This window comes from Macaca thibetana, chromosome 9 (genome assembly GCF_024542745.1).
Source record: "Macaca thibetana thibetana isolate TM-01 chromosome 9, ASM2454274v1, whole genome shotgun sequence".
NCBI classification, from domain to species: Eukaryota; Metazoa; Chordata; class Mammalia; order Primates; family Cercopithecidae; genus Macaca; species Macaca thibetana.
The window spans coordinates 39,987,910-40,008,549 of record NC_065586.1 but is presented as its reverse complement, the minus strand read 5'-3'; the positions used below and the strand labels follow the sequence as shown (position 1 = coordinate 40,008,549).

At 52.3% G+C, this 20,640-nt stretch overlaps 1 protein-coding gene across 2 annotated transcripts in view; it reads left to right on the top strand.

Annotated features, from left to right (window-relative positions):
• The first annotated feature begins 4,339 nt into the window (after nucleotides 1–4,339).
• RASSF4 (Ras association domain family member 4) overlaps nucleotides 4,340–20,640 on the top strand; it is a 35,382-nt gene continuing 19,081 nt past the window's right edge. The window contains exons 1-3 of one of the 2 annotated variants that reach the window (XM_050804331.1): nucleotides 4,340–4,495; nucleotides 15,126–15,211; nucleotides 16,722–16,797. In XM_050804331.1, coding sequence (XP_050660288.1) covers nucleotides 15,150–15,211; nucleotides 16,722–16,797 — 138 coding nt within the window. In that variant the 5' untranslated portion in view covers nucleotides 4,340–4,495; nucleotides 15,126–15,149. Of the gene's footprint in view, nucleotides 4,496–15,115; nucleotides 15,212–16,721; nucleotides 16,798–20,640 lie in introns of both variants that reach the window. The other variant, XM_050804330.1, reaches the window with a different exon arrangement.

Sequence of the window (20,640 nt, the reverse complement as noted above, 5' to 3'; positions counted from 1 at the left end):
CAAAATCCCATTTACTGTCTTAAGAGAATGGTTTGAAAATGGTTCTCATTATTAATATCATTTACATCAAGATATATAAACCTATTTTTCAGGCCTCAAAAATCTAAATTACATCTCAACAACACATGATTGTACCCAGCCTTTTCACCCTGGGAGCACCAAAGGGAAGAAGGTAATTTTTCGGTCTTTTGGAAGCTGAGCCCTGGTGCCAAGATGCCTCAAGCCAAAACCACACAGAACAGCCTGCCTGACAGACGGGCCGGGTAGGCTTTATCAGGCTTTTAGGTTCTTATGAGCTTCCCTACTTGCAAATCAAACATAAATTTGTCCTTTGTGGCTCTTTCATAAAAACATTGGCTCGTGAGTGTTTCCATTTGTCTTTTTATGGATCTTACAAGCCAGTCCGAACTGTTTGCAGAATAACAGCATTTCCTAAGTCTTTCTGAGGTAGGAAGGCCAAAAAGAATGCAATTGCCCACGATGAACAGGACGCCCTGCTCACTTAATGGACTCCCAAAGGCCTCCTTTACTGGGGTGGCGCCCTGGAGCAAGAAGTCTTGCAGGAACTTCTGTGTGGCCTTGGCTCCCCTGAGACCCAGTGTGTTCCATTAGAGGTAGATGTTGTTTTCCTTCACTCCCGGGTGGTACAGACACCACCACTTGGGGCCACCAGGCACAAACCTGGACTCTACTGCTATCTGTACGTGTCATTTGGAGGGGGATCTCGGCCTCCCTGAGTCTGTTTTCTTACCTGAATCTGGCAAAAAGAAAAAAAAAATCAATCATATATCAAATATTGATTAAACACTGTAACAATTCAGACAGAATCAGTGTTTAAGGAAGCATAGTGTCCCTTCCTCTAGGAGCTCATGATAAAGAGCTGGAATATACAGCACGCCAGAGTGGTACGCGTGGGTCAGGGAGGGGCATTTTACAGAGGGCCCAGGGAAGGCCTTAAAAAGGAGGTGATTTGTGATTAAAGACCTGAAGGAGGGGAAGAAGGGGAAGGAGGGAGCGCTGCGGACATCTGGGGAAAGAGCCCTCCATGGGAAGGCATGACCCTGACAGGAACAGGCTGGGTGTGTGGGAGAAACAGTGTGATCAGAGCAGGAAGAAGGAGAGGCAGTAGGAGGAGATGAGGTCAGAGAGACAATTAGGGGACAAGATCATCTAGGAAAGGGGTTGGCACACCATATATAGCCCTGCCATCCATTTTTTAGAATAGTTTTATGAGAACCACAACCATGTCCTTTCGTTTACATATTGTCTATGGCTACTTTCAAACTACCCCAATAGTGGTGAGTAGTTGTGACACAGACCATTTAGCCCACAAAGCCTAAAATATTTACTATCCAGCACTGTACAGAAAAGGTTTACCAACCTCTGCCTTGAAGAAATAGGAGCTAATTTTTCTCCATGGTAGGGAGTCTGGAGTAGGCAGTGCAGGGATGGTGCAGAAGCTCCATGATGTTAAGAACGATCCAGACACCTTTGATCTTTATGCTCTGCCAGCCTCAGCATGTGGACATGTTGCATTATGATCTCAACGTGGCTGCCAATGCTCCAGATATTACACATCATGTACTCATTTGAGACAGGCAAGCAGGAGAGACATCTGTTCTTTCTACCAGGAAAGCAAAAGTTATCTGCACCATCCCTCAGATCTCTCCTCCCCCAGTACACTTTCCCCTGTCTCTGTGTCCAGAAGTAGGTCTCACGGTCACCTCTAGCTTCACTGAAAAAAGCTATGAAAAGGATTGTCAAGACTTAGACAGCTGTTTTTTTTTTTTAAACTGTAACCCACAGTAAGAATGCAAACAAAAAGTTCCACAAAACACAACTTATATTTACTGTTTGTGCTGTACACTGATATTTTCCCTTGCATTTGTTTAAGTACTAGTCACATCATCAACTAAGTTAATTTCATGACCCACTGTTGGGTTGTAAGTAGAGTATGAAAAATACAAGTGGGCATGAGCCATAACTAGGGGCTAGCATGTTGCTGCTACAGACAAGTTGGTTTTTCTCTCTCCTTTCCCTCCCTCTTTCTCTCCCTCCCTCCCTCCTTCTCTCTTTCCTCTCTTCCCCTTTCCCTCTTTCCTCCCACCCTCCTTCCTTCCTTCCTCCCTCTCTCCCTCCTCGCTCTTTCCCTCCCTCCCTCCCTCCCTCCCTCCCTTCTTTCCTTCCTTCCTTCCTTCCTTCCTTCCTTCCTTCCTTCCTTCCTTCCTTCCTTCTTGTCCTTTTCCTTCTTTCCTATCTCTCTTTCTTTTTTGCAAAGAAGGAAGTGGATATTGGCTGGCAACCGACACGATCGGCAGCCTCCACCATAAGTGAGCTGGAGAACTAACCCAGTTCTATTGAACCCTGAAAGAAAAGGTGAACCCTCCTTCTGAGGGAACTGAGGATGCTGACAATGGACACTTGTGTCCGATGTAAAATTCTAGCACTCGCAGCCATGAAAGAAAATAACAATGTGTCCTTTGCTGCAGCATGGATGCAGCTGGACACCATTATCCTAAGTGAACTAATGCAGAAATAGAAAATCAAACACCACATGTTCTCACTTACAAGCAAGAGCTAAATATCGGGTTCACCGAGACATAAAGAAAAAAACAATAGACACTGGGGACTCCAAAAGTGGAAGTGAGACAGCGCAGCAAGGGGTGAAAAACTTCCTACTGGGTACTACGCTCACTATCTGGGTGACAGGATCAATAGAAGCCCAAACCTCAGTACCACACAATATACAATTGTAACAAACCTGCACATGTATCTCCTAAATCTAAAATAAAAATGGAAATTTAAAGAAATGCAAGGAGTAACACCAACTGCCCAGGAGTGCTGAGGGAATTGCATGGGATCCCCAATGTAAAGCACTAGCATAGTGTCTGAGCCGCAATAGGGGCACAGGACACATGGGCTTGCTGTCCCAAACCCAGTCCTCACTCAGAGCCACTCATGGCCCTGTGAACAGCATTAACTAGGTCAGAGAGAATGATTCACACTCGAGTTCCGGAGAGCCCAGGGAAACTGTTATATCACCCTGTGCTATGTTTACTTCTCCTATCAGGAGTGATTAAATTCTTAGGATCTCATGCTCAGAGGTTGACAGCTATATTGAATTTTACCCACTGTTTTAAAAAACCTTTGGAAGCACCCAATTATTTGTCTCAGCTTTGATGAGGGCTGTGGAACAGCAAATGTGTCATGACAAGTCATCAACCACAGGGACCCTCAGAGCTGTCAAAGCATGGGCCATTCTCCAAAAATTCAAGTAAACGCAGAAATGGGAGGGCCCCTGAACCGGGTATCTTCAGTCCTGTCACTTTTTGCAGGTGGAGGTTGCAACATAAGTCATACAGCAGCCACGTAAGCATTAGCAAAGGCCCTCTAAGTCGGGGTTCAGGGACCCATGAGACTCAAATTCCAGGCTGATTTTGGTGCATGTGGCCACCTGCGTTTTCTAGAAGATACATATCAGATTCTAAAATGGCCATGAAACCCTAAAAATATTAGGAAACGCATGTTGAATGAAACTGAAATGATTTATGTTAGGGGTGGGAGAGAACAGGTCCAGGGGTCAGAGCTGGGAATGGTGAGATAAAGCAGAAATTACAAATGTTTTCCATCAACCCCATGCCCTGCCTTGCCACCCCCACGCCCCAGAAACACTGAACTGTTTCCAGTTCCCCAAATGGCCTGTGGTTTTCTGTCCTCTTTGCCTCTGTGCTGGCAAACCTTCGTCCAGGAGGCAGTGACTGGGAGAGAAAGACTAACTTCTTCTTATTCACCAGATCGGATTTCTTAAACGATAAGAAGTTCTAAGTGGCCATGCCAAGCAAACAGCCAGACTGTACAAAGGTGCCCCTAGAGCAATAAATAGCAAATGCTCGGGGCTTTACTGATAAGCCTCCCCAGACTCCAAGCCCCACCAGGCATGCAGACAAGTGACTGCAGTGATTGCAGCGCCTGCGCAGCGGCCTTTGTTGGAAGTCCAGGAGTCCGCGTTAACCCGCAAAGTCCCTGGCCGCCGCCCGCACACCGAACCCCTCGGGGCTGAGTCGGACTGCTTTCTCCGCGCGTCCCGGGGCGCCCTCGGGAACTCTGGAACGCGCCGCGCGCTGAGCAATGGCCTGGGGACACCCGGCAGGTCACAGGCCCCTAACCTTCCCCGCAGCCCCTCCGGCACCGCCCGGCTCCCAGACCCTACCGGTGTTCCCGGGGCGGGGCGAGGCGGGGCGTACGGGGCGGTGCCATTGGCCGGTGAGGAGTGAGGGGCGTGTCCGGGGCGGGACGGAGAAGCCGGGGCGGCACCATTGGCCGTGCAGGGCAAGAGGCGGGGAGTGGGGCGGGGCGAGGGTCGAGGGGCGGGGCGCTGGGCGGGCCTAGTCCCCAGGAGCTGAAGCCGGGGGTCGGCAGGCGCTGCGGGGGCAGCTCCGGTGCAAGCGAGGGCACGACACATGCAGTGGCTTCTGGACTGCGCGATGACTGAACGGTGAGTGACGAACGAACAGGAGAGTGCTTGGGCGTCCATGGACCATCCCCTCCGACCCAGGACTGCCACCAGGCAGGGACGCTGAAGCCTGGGCACTTGTGCCCTTCGGCCGCAGCACACAGGGTCCCTCCCCCTGCCAGCCTGGCGCATTGCGGGCCTCGGGCTCATTACTGAGAGTGGGCACTGCGCCTGGCACCTCTGTTAAGCACTTTAGGGGCTACAACCTGAGCACGACAGGTGAGCGCGGCCACTGTCTACACCTTTTTTGTTCACCTTGTCCTTAGCCAGTTTCCTAGAAGTACTGATCCTAGAGTTGGGGAGGGAGCCTAGAGGCCTCTGGCACAACTCCGATTTCACTGATGGAAATCGAATGCCTAGATAATAGCAGCAGGGGTCTGTCTCACAATCGCTGTCTGTAGAGGGCTTGCCTTGCTCTGGGCCAAGTGCTTTAACACAGTATGCCTGTTACTCCTCACAGCAAGTGAGAGTCCTACTTTCGTTATCCTGTTGTCAGATGAGAAAACTGAGGCTTAAAGAGTTACAAAATTGTCCACCTTTACCGGATGAGTTGGTGATGTAGTCATGATTTGAACCCCGGGCTTGCTGTGCCGCTGGGTCTCTTATTCTTCACCCCTAGTCTCCCGAGCTCATCCTGCCTGCTGCCCTGCTCTTCTGGGCTCCTGACTCCAGACCCGTCCTGCACTTCCCACTTCCAAAAGATGCCTCAGTGTTTTCATTAACCTGGCACAGCGGAGGGAGGGAGGCCTCCTCTCACACCAGAGTCAGTGCCCAGGCCAGGGCCAGCACTTTCTTAAAACACAGTAAGGAGAGCTTCAGGAGCCCCATTTCACAGAGGAATTAAATAAGGTCGCACAGCAAATAAGGGCTGGGCTTCTGGAATTGGAACCCAAGCAGGTTAGTCTACAAAGCTATGCTGTGCACTCACGGAAGAGCCCCTCGCTGGCTTTGCTGTAGTTTAACTGCCTACAGTACTAAGGTGTCAATCAGGATTTGTTGCCAAAATCCATTTTTTTAAAAAAAAAGTTAGAAATGAATTGGTGAAGTAACAGGTAAATGTAGACCTTGCTGCCTTCTGTTCCTCTGTGTGGTTCCTTAGCTACTGCTGCCAGGACAGCAGGTTAGGGGAGAAGACAGGAGGGAGAGGGTCAGAGGAGAAAGAGGAAAGGAGAGAAGAGAAGAGATGAAACTCATTAAACTTAGGTTTAAAAAAATGGTCCCAGAAATTGTCATGGGCTGTTTCAGCACTTTGTCAGTGTATGTGAAGGCTGTTGTCGTTAGTTCTAGCCATAATTCTTTCTATGTGTAGCGCTGGTGATTTGACAATAAAAATGTTGATGCCACAGATTAAAGTGTCTATCTGAAACTCAGGAGATGGGGCTGTATTTCCACCATGAAGCTCCAGTGGGTGGCCTGGAGGTCGAGAACAGAATCAATGTCCAGGGTCCCCCTGGGTCAGGACCAAGTGGACCATGACAGATAACAAAGAACATGAACGAAACTTGGGTGTGTGTCAGAGTTCAGATTCTGGAAGTGCAAGGCCTCAAAGGGGAGACCCTAACTAGGAGGACTGCCAGAAAGCCTCTGCCCTGGGCCCCTGGGGTCTGGGGCCTGGTTTCAGTGGTCAGCTCAGACTCTCTCCTCACTCATGGCCACTCCTACAGGGAGGCCTCACATTCCCATGTCTGGGGCCCCATGGTCTCTCCAGAGTCCCTGACTCCCAGTGTCAGTACGAATAGTAATGGGAGCCTCTTTTCATTACGGGTGAGCCCCACACAAGGCCCATCTTACATGTCTCCTCATTCGTCTTCACAGAAGTCATCGAGAATTTTAGTTATTTAATTGATGAGGTGCCCAAGATTCAGAGAGGGAACTGGACTTGCCTAAGGTCACAAAGCCAGGCAGTCACAGAGCAGAGCTTTGAACCCAGAGCCTTGCAAAGGCCAGGTGGTTATTCTCTCTCAGAGGACCTTTGGGGAAACTGTTTTAAAATAAAGAAAATCAAATAGAAAGTGGCTGCACTTCCTAAAGCTTCTACAGTTTTTTTATTTTTGTTAAAGAGAAACTTGTTCCCAGGGTCTCCTTTTCTGGCTGTCCCACCTTCCTCCCTAGGAGATACTGTGGAGGAAGAGGCCCAGAACCCGCTCCCTTTGCCCTGCCTGGCCTTGGGAAGCAGGGGTGGGATGTCATTGAGCCCCATAGCTGCAGAGCTGGGAAGAGCCCTGAAGACTATATCAGCTGCCACAACAGCTCTGGCTAAACTGAGGCCCAAGAGATGGCCCAACACGCTAGGATCACAGGCCAAGTTAATGCCACAGCAAAATTCACATGCAAGGCTCTACGATGCCCCTTTGCCTCCTCTTTCTTGCTGTGACAGGTTTCAGCAGAGACTCTAAACCTGGGATCTGGGGATCTGGGAGCACGTGGACAAGAACTGTCTCATCCCCCTGCAGTAGTATGCAAATTGTGTGTGTGTGTGCACGTGCATGCAGATTGCAGCAACATGCACATACATGCATTTTCTGGGGAGAGTGCACTAAGCTTTCAAGAGACTCCAAAGGACTCTATGACCCGAAAGATTCTGAGACCCTTGTGTCTCACAGGGCCCTTGTGTCTCCAGCAGTGGCATGTGGCACATAGGCCTGGGGTAGTGGACAGCATAGGTGAGGGCAGCTGTAGAGAACCTCCAGAGCAGCCCTGTAGCAGCAGGCACCCAGAGGGGTCTGCCCCTCTGCATTGCACTCCCAGCCCCAGGCAATTGGGATATTGGCCAGTGCCCATTTTGGGCACCTGTTTGGCCCGAAAACCATAGCTAAGAATATCTTTGTTCCTGTGGATCTTCTCTCTCTCTCTCTCTCTTTTTTTTTTTTTTTTTCCCCCACTCTTGTTGCCCAGGTTGGAGTGCAATGGCACGATCTCGGCTCACTGCAACCTCTGCCTCCCAGGTTCAAGCGATTCTCCTGCCTCAGGCTCCATAGTAGCTGGGATTACAGGCATGTGCCACTATGCCGGGCTAATTTTTTGTATTTTTAGTAGAGACGAGGTTTCTCCATGTTGGTCAGGCTGGTCTCGAACTCCCAACCTCAGGTGATCCACCCGCCTCGGCCTCCCAGAGTGCTGGGATTACAGGCATGAGTCACTGCACCCGGCCAGATCTTCTCTTCCATAGGGAGGAGGTGAGTCTGGTTGGTGGGGAAGTTGAGGAGTGGTTCAGGGGGTTCCAGGGCCAGGGATTGTATGTGTAAGGTGTAAGGGGGAGCAGGAGGACTGGAAATGGTTTCCTTGTCCCAAATTGCTTTGCCTTGAAACAAGGGCGGAAGCCAGAAGTCTTGCCCACTGGGAAGGCTGGTCTGTGATCTACATGGGTGCTCAGGGCCAGGCTCTCAGAGGAAGGGGAACTGTATCAGGGAGGCCTGGATGCTGGACTGGACTCAGAGAGACCTGTCAGTGAGAGCCCAGGACCACAGCGGGGAGTAAAGATGAGCCAGGCCTGTGTGGTCAGCCCAGGGCAAGTCGGGAGCGGAGGTGGAGGGGAGCTCTGTGCCCGCCTCTTCTGGGCTCCCCTGGTCTCCACTGTCTCTACCCGGACAGTGCAGAATCTTCCGGGACAGGGAGGAGTGAATTGAGCCAGAGGGATGGTGGTGGGAGTGGAGAGGAGGGGTCTGGTGATTGGAACTAGGCAGCAGGGGGAATAGCAGTGTGGAAGGAGGTGGGAGCAGCAGCTGCTGAGGCGCTGCCTGCCATCTACAACCAGACAGCCGGCTCTCGCCACAGAAATGCTTGGCTGAGGGTACCCCCTCAGAGGCACCTGGTGCTGGCAGACACTGCAGCTTCTTCCTCGGCCAGGCTCCTGTCATTTGCTGGCTAACAGGTGCTGGGAGGGGCCTTTTAAAGGTTCATTGTCCTCTGTGCCCTGTTGCCGTTGTGGCTGGCATTTGAATGTGGTAGCCATGGACTGCAGCCCGGAACTTAGTCCCCCTGGAATGCCGGCAGCGTGGCCTGCACCTGCTCTGTGGCCTGCACTTGCTGTCCTCCTCCAGCAGGAGCAGCTCAGGCCCCCAGCTGTGCCCCACACCCTTTTCCTCCTTTCTTTTGCTTTCCAGGTCAGTTTCTATATAACCTATTTGATTTCAATCATGCTGAAATAAGAAAATAAAAATCACAATTCCAGGAAATGTTAAAACAGAGGTAACCAAGCTCTCAGCCTTCACAGACATGCTTAGAACATTTTAATTTGGATGCCCGTACGTTTTCCCTTTTGCCAAGCAAGGACACCACATCTATGCTGGCCATGTTTTATGTAAGAAGGGTCATTGTCAGACGGAAAAGCAGGCAGCACAGTCTTAAAATAAAAGGCTTTCAAGTGGACTCAATTTCGTGTCACGAAAGCCTCACTTCACTCAGCATCTTCTGTTCCTTTTGCCACTGACCTGTAGGAATTGGGCCCCGGGAGTGACTGGAAGAATCACAGTCATCTTCTTCTGTAATTACTGTCCTCACAAACACAAAAAAAGGAAAGACGGCCCATGCCTAGCAGCTCTAAAGCCCTCAGCGGCCTTTGTCCCTCAGTAGCGACAGCAGGCTGTCTGTCTGCACGGCTGGCAGAACAGCTGCTGAAGTGGAAAGAGAGAACAACTCACTGCTTGTTCACTGGGACAGGTAGCCATGGCTGGCATGCCGCCCAGGGGGCCTCCTCTGGGTTACAGAGGGCCCTGGCTGCAGTTGATCACTCTGGTTGGGGACAGAGTGTCCTCCAGCCTGGGAAACAGGCGTGGAGGCCTGAGCTCTGTCCTGGGACCTGGGGGAGGGGAGCAGGCCCAGACAAAGAAGGCTGAACTTTCCCAGCAGAATGGCACGGCTGGGGGGAGGGGAGGGCCTGCTGGCCGACTTGGCCTGTCCAACTGCATCTGTCACTCTGTGGTTTTGAGCCTGAGCCTGGGTGGCAGGCCAGCCCCAGCCCGTCCTCTCCTGACTCCTGCTGCCACCCATGCAGCCTCGCTTTAATCCATTTGTGTATTAGGCTTCTACCTAGGATCTAGTTTCAAGATAAGGTTGTGTTGTTTATAAAAGACTGGAAAATACGCTGGCAGAGATTCTCAAAGGCCCCAACTAGTGCACTTGGAGATTCAATGCAAAAGGCTGCTCCAGGAAAATGCTCCAAATAGAGACATGGCTCCCTTTCCTCTCCTGTTGGGTGTGTGTGTTCCCCCTTGTAGCTCCCTCCTGCCACAGCTGTCTTTTAGACACCCCTTATGTACTCATGCAGCTTCCTATAAGACTCGCCCAGTGATGTCAAAATGAATGAAATTCATCAAAATGAATGCAAGTCTGGTTAAGGGGATAGGGCGCAAGCTCAGTGTTGCGTTCTGCAGTGGAATTCTGTGAGTGATCCTGGAGCTCAGGGAAAACAGGTCTTCTTGCGGTGTTGGGTGTGAGAACCAGAGAGACCAAGTGACTTTTGTGGGAGCCATAGGCTCTTGGCCCCTGAAAGTTTCACTAAAAATCAGACATGAAGTGGATTGATTAACAGGAGAAAAGGCATACACATTTACTTAAGGTGCATGCATGGGAGCCTTCAGAATGATGGTCCAGTTTCCCAGTGAGTTATATACCATATACAGAGACTTATATACCATTTTGAGGTTACAGAAAGAATAGGGGCTTAGATTCTGGTGAAACAGGCTATGGGAGGAGGAGAGGCTTGACTAGTGAAAGTGACCTTGTTATGTAGATGAAGCCTCCCTCAGAGAGACTTTTAAAGGTATGGATTCTCAATCTCTCCTGGATGTGGGGAAAGACCTGGAAAGGGGAGGGGGCCTGGTTGCATTAATGGAGATTCTCTACAGATGCAAATTTTCCCACTGAAGACACTCTGCCAGCCACTTTTTTCAGGATGGGCAAGTGGCAGCCATTTAAGAACATGTCAAAGAAATGTATGCTGGGAATAAAATATTTTCATCTCCTTCCCTTGCTTAGGGCCATGAAGCTAATGAGTGCTGGAGGACACAGAAATGTGTGCCTCTCTCAGAGGAGAGACTGTCTTTGTGTGGAGCCGAGGTTCCTACCCTGTAAGACTCAGGACCCAGCCCAGCAAGCTGGAAGAGCCTCCCTTTGCTGCAGTGGGCCCTGAGCCACCTCCCTCAGCCTTGTTTGCTGACCCCCCTGCCCTCCTCTGAGATGCCATGCCCCATTCTCTGCCCCAGCTGTTCACCCCACAAGCCCATCTTCTCCTTTACCCCTTCACTTTGCCATCTGCAGTCTAGGACTCTTCTTTACTTTCCTCCTGGTTTGTCTCCTCTGAGCAGCCGCCCCCAGCTGATGCCATTCAATCATGGCTGGAGACACTCAACCATAGTTGTGTCCTGTAAATAAGCAGGCATGCAGGGGAAAAGCACTCATGAAGGCCAGCGAGGGAGAACCATGCTTTTCAAGTAGTATTACCCAGAGTCCTAGGAGATGAGGCTCTCTGCCACCATCTCACTGTTAACCACGGCAATCCCCTTTAATCTGTTTTGCATATATTTTCTATTTGAGCAAAGAGTTCCACAGTTAAGAAAATTTCAAACCCATTGGAGGTCAATATTCTTGTTGTACAGATGGGAAAATTAAGGCCCAGAGAGGAGAAGGCATGCAGCTAAGCACCCCAGAGCTCTTTAGGAAGCATCTTCTATGAATAAATAACCACTGCCTGACTTACGGGAAATTCCACTTCTAAGTATTCCTACTACGTATGGCAAAATGAACTTCTTCCCCACACACTATAGGAGACTGGAAGTAAATGTAAATCATGCCATGTCGTGAATCAGAAGTCACAAACTGGAGCCTCACTGTCTAGTGGACTAGGAGGGGTCCCCAAACACTGGTGGGACTTTGACCCCAGCTGATGTCCAGGCTCTTGACTCCTTGAATTCCTTCTCATACAAGTCAGAAAATAGTGAAAGTACACACTCAAGAAGGGAGAGTGTGCAAGGGAGTTGGGAGCTGCTGCCTTGATGGGTTTCTTTAACCAAGGGGTGGAATATCCAAGAAGATTCCTGGAAAAATGTGGAACTTTCTTGAAACTGTGGTGCCACCCATTTTTACGTCACATATTGGTGTTCTGGAACTGTCACGGTGCTGTGGGTGTGTGACTTAGCATCCCAGAGAGTTGCCTGGTTAATGAGTGAGGAGAAACCTAGGTCGAATCCAGCACCATGTTGGGTTCAGTTGGTCTTAGCCAGTTTGGGCACGCTCTGATTTTTTAGAGTCTTATGACGCCTAGCTTCTTATAACTCCTATTTCAACAGTTTCCTTTTGATGGTCATGTGAAACGGCTGCCTGGAATTTTCTATTCTCCTGCAACCATCTGTATTCTTCCTGTGTCACCACTAGGTGTGTCTGTCTTACAAAGGTGTTTGGTTTATTTACAAATATATTTAAATATAAAATATTACATTAAATATATGTTGTTTTAATTGGATTATGTATTTCATGAGACTTGGTCTGGGTTATGCTGCAGTAACAAATCCCTGATACACCAGTGGCTTGTCACGGCAGAGGTTTATTTCTCTTTCTCAGTCTATATCCAGTGTGGGTTGGCAGATGGTTCTGGTCCACAGTGACTCAGAGACCCAGGCTGACCATCGAGTAGCTGCACAGTTGAAACACGTGGCTTTCTGGGCCATCATGGCGGAGACAGGAGAACTGCAGGGTTGTGCACTGGCTCATAAAGCTGCTGGCCTGGAAGGGACCCACACACTTGTTCGCAGCTCAGTGGTCAGAATGAGGCCCATGGCCCCAGCCAGCTGCAGAGGGCCAGGGTGGTGAGCGACCACATGGGCATTCCAGGGACAGTGCATGCCTCTGCCAGCCAGCCACCTTTCAGTAGTGAAATATAGCCCGGAAAAATCCAGATTCCTGGCTTCTTATGAAACGCCAAAAGAGTTGCCACGTCGCAGAAGGAACGTGCCCCCCATTCCCCATGGACCCCGTGAAGAGTATCCCTCAGCGGAGTCACCTCCGTGGTCATTGGAGATTTTTATATTATTTATTCCTGCTGTATGTGCACAGCGCTGGAAGAATAGACTTGGATGGAGTCTAGAAGCTTCTTGTATTTATTCAGCAATTTAACAACCATGTATGGACTTCCTGCGATGTGCCAGGCTTATACTTGGGGCTGGAAACTAGTGGTAAAGCACCCCGCCCCCGTGCTCCTGTTCTCTTGGGAGGGAAGTCTAAACAAGAGCTGGGTTCTGCAGGGCCCAGTGGGGAAATGGGAAGAGGTGATGGGGCAGAGAGGGGCTGCCCCGACATGGACTGGGGCTTTTCTGGCAAGGCTTTCCAGGAGGAGCTAACATCAGAGGAAGGAGTAGTTCTGGGTTCTGAACAGAGAACAGCACTACAAAAGCCCCAAGGGAAGAAAAAGCATAGAGCCCCTTAGGGGAGCCGTGAACTGTTCAGTGAGCCCGGGGCTTAGAGCAGGAAGTTGGGGTGGAAGCTGGATACAGAGGAAGGCAAGAGAAAAAAACACCGCCTGTTATGTGGGGGTAAATCCAGCCCTTCCTGTAATGAGTTTGCTGAAAGCAAGATTTCGTTATGCTGAAGACCCACAGAAGCAGTGTGGGCTGAGAAACCCAGTCCCATGGCTCACCCCGGGCTGCACTAGGCTTCTGCCTTGCAAACATATGAGGAACTACCCAGAGAGGGGGGCAGATCACTTTTTCCACAGGCAAGCGGAGGTGCTGAGGAACTGAAACTTTATTTTGAAATGCCTGTTGCCTGGCCAAGAAAAATGCAGCGAGAAGTCGCGGCTCCAGGCCTTGCTGCTGGGGGCCTGACATCCTTCCAGGCCCTGAGGTGCCTCACTCTGGAGCACGGCAGAGGGGAGGAGGTATGGATAGGATGATCCTGAGGTGATCAGGAAGCCCACTCCCTCAAATCCTTCCCCTTCTCCAGGCCAACTGTATTTCCCTGCCTCTGGCATCACAGGCTCACGCAGGGCTGATGTTAGCACAGAGGGCAGGCTCATCACATTTGTGGGTGTCAAGCAAGGAGGGAGAGAGCAAATTGGACCTGTCCAAGTGAGTGCCCGAGGGGATGGGCATTCTGCAGGGACGGGCTCTGAGGACATTAATAAATACGACAGCAGGTGGAACTGAGCTTGAGCTCCCCGCTCCCCGTGGCATTAGAACACGCTCAGGTCAGGAAGACATGATGGCTTTGTGTGAACAGATGTGGGGGAGTTGTGAATGAGTGGAACTGTGCTGTGGGAAGGATGTGGTGTGGCCCCAGGCTGTGCCCCCTCCCAATGTGTCCTAACACCCGCAGCCCTGTGCTGCAACTTGGGAGATGGAAGGTGGAGGCAAGGACAGCACTGCAGTGTGTGTGTGTGTGTGTGTGCATGAGATTGTGTGTGTTTGTGTGTATGTGCGTGTGTTGTGTTTGTGCGTGTGTGTGAGCATGTGTGTATGTGTTGAGTGTGACTGTGTGTTTGTGTGCACGTGAGAGTGTGTGAGTGTATGTGTGTGTGCATGTGATTGTGTACGTGTGTTTTTGTGTGTGTGTGTATGGGAGTGTATGTGTGAGAGAGTGTGTGTGTGTGTGTGTGAAGCTTTACCTCCCTGCCCAGCATGTAGGAGGCCTTGATAAGAGTCCTTGGCCACATTGACATGGGGGAGTGAGAGGAACAGGAAGTCGTGCAGATGCCAACAGGATCGAGAAAGCTCTGGTGGATTTACCGTCCGTGAAAGAAACCTGGGGAGGGCAGGAGCAGCTCCTCAAACCGGTCAAGGCTGTGTGTGGAAAGAGGGAACAGTATGTGTGTGGAACAGTGTGTGTGAACAGTGTGTGTGTGGATCCACTAGTGATCCTGTGGGCTTGAGATTACTTTGTTGCACAGACGAGAAAAGGAAGGTTTGGGGGTTTAAGTCACTGCCTGTGTTCGATATAGAGAAGGTGCTAAGAGACCAGAATCAGGGGTCCGAATGCTGGAACAGTGGCTTTGCTGCTTACTTGCTGGTAATCTTGGGCAAAGTGCTTAAACTCCTGTCCCTGTCTTCTCATCTGTAAAATGGGAATATGGTGATACTCACCTCACAGTATTGTTGTAGGGACTGGATGAGATAACTCAGAGAAGATGCCAACCGTCTACAGCACATAGGGAACACAGGCCGACTAACCCACTGCCAGGAGAGCCAGTGATGGGCCACTGCCTGGCTCAGTGGGAAGGCAGGAGAGGCCCAGGGTAGCTCTGGAGGATTGCTGGAGCAACCAAGGCAGAAGCCATCAGTCAGGCTGTCCCAGCCAAGGGAAGGGAGCATGTGGTCTAAAATGCTTAGGAGACAGATCTGGATTCCTGGGGATTATGGAGAGTCTTCCGAGGTGGGCGGCTGAAAGGACCAGTGTCACTGGCTCAGCATGACTTTGCCCAACCAAGGGCAGCTTGGCTGACATGTGGCCATGTGGGTCTGGGCCAGACCCTTTCAGCTGCAGCCACCTTGTGCCCAGGCAGTGTGATGCCAAGGCCGACGGTGTCTGTGCCAGGGCTGCAGGTGTTGGGTGCTGCGCTGGCCAGCATTCCTCTGGCTCACCTGTTCGTCCACCCTTCCTTGTCTTCCCAACAAGTAACTTCTAGGTCTGCAGACAAGAGGAAGAGAAGATGAAGGAAGACTGTCTGCCGAGTTCTCACGTGCCCATCAGTGACAGCAAGTCCATTCAGAAGTAAGCCTTGGTGTGCAGGTTGGGTGGGGGAGTCTTCACATTTGCCATTCCCCTCATCCTGGGCAGCCTTTAGGTGGAGGGGTTCTGAGCACTTGTTCAGATATCTGATGGGGTGCCCTGGGAGACAGTGATGGGGTGCTTCTTTTTGAGCCTGTCCAATAGGGGATCCCCAGGCCACACATGTCCATGGCTGGGAGGCATGGGCAATAGAAAAGAGGCTCCAGATGGCAGGCCCTTTATACTAAATAAGTGTGTACGAGGCCTCATTATAACTTTTACATTGATTGCATGTTGACAAATAGTAATTTAGATATATTGGGTTCAATAAAATGTGTTATTAATGCTAATTTCACCTGTTTCATTTTCCCTTCTGTATTAGGCCATTCTTGTGTTGCTATAAAGAAATACCTGAAGCTGGGTAATTTATAAAGAAAAGAGGTTTAGTTGGCTCACGGTTCTGGAGGCTTCATAGGAAGTGTGGTGCTGGCATCTGCTCGGCTTCCAGGGAGGCCTCAGGGAGCCTCCAGCCATGGTGGAAGGCGAATGGGGAGCAGGCACTTCACATGGCGAAAGCAGGAGCAAGAGAGAGGGAATGGAGGGTGGTGCCACACACTTTTAAATGACCAGATCTCGTGTGAACTCAGAGTGAGAGCTCACTCATCATCACGGGGATGGCCCAAGCCACTCATGAGGGATCTGCTCCCATGATCCAAACACCTCCCACCTGGCCCCGCCTCCAACTCTGGGAATTACAGTTCCACATGAGATTTGGGTGGGGACACAGATCCAAACCATATCACCTCCTAACATGTACTAGAAGATTGAAATTACCAGTGTGGCTCACATCCCACGTCTGTTGGCCCCACTGCCCCACAGAGCCCAGCTTGGGTTCAGGCAGCTGTCTAGGCCTCCCCTCCCTCCAACATTAGCCAAGGCTGTGGCTTTCCCTTCTGGAAGGGAGACAGCATTGAGGGAAAGCGACTTACTGCAGACTTCAGGGCCTTACTCAAAGGACCATCGCCTTCTGCTGCGCCTTCGGAAAGTCAGGGTGGGGAAGAGGCAGGCACCCCTCAAGGTGGCCCACAGCAGCAACAGCAGGCCTTGTAGGAAGTGATATGGGGAAAAGCAATAGGCTGTACAATGCCACAAGCAAGTCCAGGGCATTTACTGTGAGGAAGCGACGCAGGTGGAGGACAGGGAGGCTGCCAGGGCCTTACCTGTGATAGTGAAAATGTCGGCACCCTGGACATCCTGGACCAGACGCAGGCCTGTCCTGTGAGTCTCGCCTCCTCCTCAGCCCCACCCCCATGCCTCCCACCAGGGCCATGTGCAAAACCATCCGGGTGCATCGTGATGGCACAGTCTGGTCTCCTCTGGTTATGCCTGGCCTGTGAGAAGGGTGCTGTCACACTCCTGTTACAAATGAGGAAAAAGAGGCCAGGGAAGCCAAAGACCAGAAGCTGAGGCCCTGCCACAACCCAGGAGTACATGTATGTCTTTCCCTTTCTAGGTCGGAGCTCTTAGGCCTGCTGAAAACCTACAACTGCTACCATGAGGGCAAGAGCTTCCAGCTGAGACACCGCGAGGTGAGCCTGTTGCTCTTGTTCATAGAGGTCACCATGTACCCTGCGAGGCCCTGCCTGACACGTGTTGTTTCAGGGTAATGATGAAGACCGTTCCCTTCACGCTCAGCAGTGACCCAGTTTGGACAATAAATTATATGGTCACTCTCATCACTCACCTCTGACCCTGAGCCAGGGATCAGGTTATCAGCAGCCAGGTCATCTCCTTGCAGAGGGTCAGCACATCCCTTCCAGAGTTCCTAGTGGCAGAAATCACCTTGGGGGTCTTCCTCCTTCCCCATTCCCCTGAGACTTTTGTCCAGGTGAACTGCTGCTGAGAGCAGGTCCTTCCTCCACCCATCACACCACTCAGCGGACGAGAGGAGTTGGTCCCTCTCTGTTCCTGCCGCCCCGCCACGTATCTGCATGGTCTCACCTGTGGCCCCTGGTCCCCAGTGCTTTCATTTGTAAAATGGGGTGTGGGGCTACACAGGGGCTTACAGGCTCAGGGGCTCACAGCAGGCAGCACAGGTGTGGGGAGTGGGTCCCCACTCAAGGAGTCAGCCGCCCATCAGATCAAACCATCCCTGCTATGCAGGACCGTAGGCCTAGTGCAGCCAGACCCTTTCTGATTTTTCAAAAGAGGATAGATTATCTGGAATTTCATGAGGAATTTCCCAAATCTTGAAACATCATGTGGGCTAAATACATGCCTGATGCCAAACACAGCCCTCAGGCACTGGCTGGACTCTGCAGGGCCTAGGCTTGGGGGACCACCCACTGAGCAGGGCAAGTGGAGCCGTAGTCTTGTGGTCATTCACATCCTCCGATGTTTCACGCAGGAATCTTGGTTGGGCTTTGTGGCCCTATCTTGGTCTAATTGAACATATTTGTACTGCCTAATGGCAAGTCTATCGTGGTAAGGCTGTTTTTGGTGGGGGCGTTCCGCAGTTGAGATTGGGTTGGCTCCTGGACTTTCTCCCATCCATCAGCATCTGACCAGGGCCGATGGATTCCAAGTGCCCCTCTGTTGTTGAACACAGGAATGGGCAGGGCAGCCCCAGGAAACCCAAGACCTCCTCACTAGTCCTGGCTCACTAGTCCTAGTCCCCCCTCTTCAGTAATTTAGACACCCTTCTACAGCTCCCAGGCCAGAGCTAGCCCAGGCATCCAGGCAGCTCTGGACAGCCGGGGGTTGCCAGTCAGTGGCAGGTCAGAGGGCCAGCCAGAATCTGCTGCCAGACGGCCTCAGCCAGCCCCTGAGGTGTCCCCTTGGCCAGCCAGGCCAGACGTCACACCCTTCGGGAGCTTCTGGCTCCTGGTCCAGGCTATGCTGGGCTGCCTGTGACCACCAAGCATGGTACAAATCTCACACTCCACCTCCTTGACCTGCCCAGGCCACAGGGCCCGAGAGCTTGCTCCCCTCCCTCTCCTGCCATCTCACCTCCTCACGCTTGCTTCTGTGACACCTGTCTCACCCTGCCTGCCCCCATCCTGCCCTCCCTAGGCCAGGCACCCTGTGGGTCCCTGTGCAGAGTTGGTGGGTGACTTAAGCAGCAGGTGTAGGCCTGGAGAGAGCTGGGGTGAGTTCTCAGTCCTGAGCTCCAGTGTGCTGGGCAGAGGGAGGCATTGGGGAGAGGGTGTTGGGGCCACAGGGATTTCCACCTGTGCTGTTAACACATGCCACTTCATATCTGGTGGAGGCCTGGGGTGCGGTCGCTGCTGTTGAACTGGTTAGATATGCAAATTCCTACCACACCCCTCCCCCGGCCTGCTGAACCGAAAACACTTAGTCCTCCTGTCCATGTTTTAACGAGACCTCCAGGGCATTCCGGTGGAAGGTCAAGTTTGAAAACCACTAGTAAGAGCTTAGTTTTGGCACTCGGGATTCCCCAAGATAATCCCCTCTGTAGGAACGGTTGTCGGGGGCAGGGGCGGTGGGGCAGGAAGCCCCAAGAGCCTCCACCCTGCGTTTGTGGTTTGTGTATGCTGCGGGACAGCCCAGAGAAGTAGGGGACTCTAAGGCTAGGAAGAGGTGTTCTTGACAGCCCTTAATGATAGAAAGTCAACCCACCAAGGGGATCTTCCTGTCCCTAACTCTGAAGAAAGTGTGAGGTTTGACCTGGTCTCCATGGAGCCAGAAAGTACCTTTCACGAAACTTCTGTAGCCTTAACAGCCCAGGGGGTAACGGCCTGAAGAAGTGTGCATTTTTGCTGGGTCACAATCACCACATAAGACGAGGCTTCAGGCTGTGACGCTGATAGGCCTCCAGATCTCACTGCAGCCCTGTGACGCACCCGGCACGACGACCTCCTGGACCTCTGGGCACTTGCTACAGGGGCAGGGCCATCCCAGGCCAGTCTCTCCTCAGGCACCACAGGCCCCAAGGGCTGGGCAGACAAGAGGAACGGACACTTCCCCGGGGAACCTCCAATGCACCAGGCGCTTTGCCTCTCCTTTATTTAGTGTAAGGTGATACAGGAATGATTATTTTCCAGGCAAAGAGATCGAGGCTCCCAGAGTTTAAGTCTCTAGACAAGGCCACACTGCAGTAAATGAAAGGTGATGGCCATGGCCCCAAGATCACAGCCACTCAAAACGGCAATACCATTTCCAGCATTAGGCTTTGGAGGTCTCCACCCAGTATCAGTGAACAGGTCTCAGGGACACAGGGAGCTGTTTGTTGCCCTTGAGCCCCAAGCCAAGGGGCTCTCAGGATGGCGAAGGGCTCACCACCCGGGGTGCGCTCCCAGAGCCGCCTGAAAGAGACCCCCCCGCCCCGTGTTCTCACTGCCCCTTCCCGCTGCAGCACCGGCAGCCTGAGCAGTACGGTTTGGGGTGCCTTCTCCTCCACTGTCTCATCCCACTTCTCCGAAGGTGGGCAGGGCCACGCCCTCGGGCCAGCGTCTCCTTGTGAGCTTTCTCCTCGCTTCCGAGGGGCCAGAGGAGGGACGCCTTCTCTGGAGGCTGAGGCGCCGACTTCCTCTATCATGAACCTCACCTTTGGGATAATTTTGCTTGTATTACAACAAAAAGCCTGAACAACGGGGAACAGCCTGTGCCTTTTGAACATGGCAAAGGGCTTTAACCAGGCTGGCTGGTATCTCAAAAGAAAAAAGGACTGCCGGGAAATGTCCTTGTGTAAACCCACCGCTCTCGGCTCTCGGGAAGCAAGTGAGCCCCAGGCGGCGGAACCCTCTCCGGGGACTGCGTGCCGGCCCCGCCCGCCTGGGGCGCGGCGCCGAGGCTCGGGGGCGCCCCCTGGTGACCGCGGACGCGCTCCACACCCAGTCCCGCTCCTAGGCCCTGGGACCCCCTCAGCAATGCGAGAAACGGTCCGGGGGCTCTCTCTCTCTCTCCCAGGGGTGCGGAAAACCAACATCCCGCCTTGAGAGAGTTGCCCCGTCCCCTCTCCGAAGGCCTGGCAGACCACTGGCCCCCGAAGTGACTGACCAGCTCCAAGAACATCTGTTTTCTGGGAGCCGCAAAGCGCTTCCCAGCCTGCCCGCTCTGGGCAGGGCCTTGTGTCCCAATCACTCCCTTCTTCACCTCCCACCAACACCTTCCACCTCCCACCCCCACCCCCCTCTCCACCTCCCACCCCCACCCCCACTCTCCTCTCCACCCCCAGCCCCACTCTCCTCTCCACTCCCACCCCCACCCCCACCTTCCGCCCTCACTCCTTTCTCCACCTCCCATCCCTGCCCCCACTTCCCTCTCCATTCCCTCTCCACCCCCAGCCCCACTCCCCTCTCCACTCCCACCCCCACTCCCACCTCCCACCCCCGCCCCCACTTCCCTCTCCATTCCCTCTCTACCCCCAGCCCCCACTCCCCTCTCCACTCCCACCCCCACCTCCACTCCCC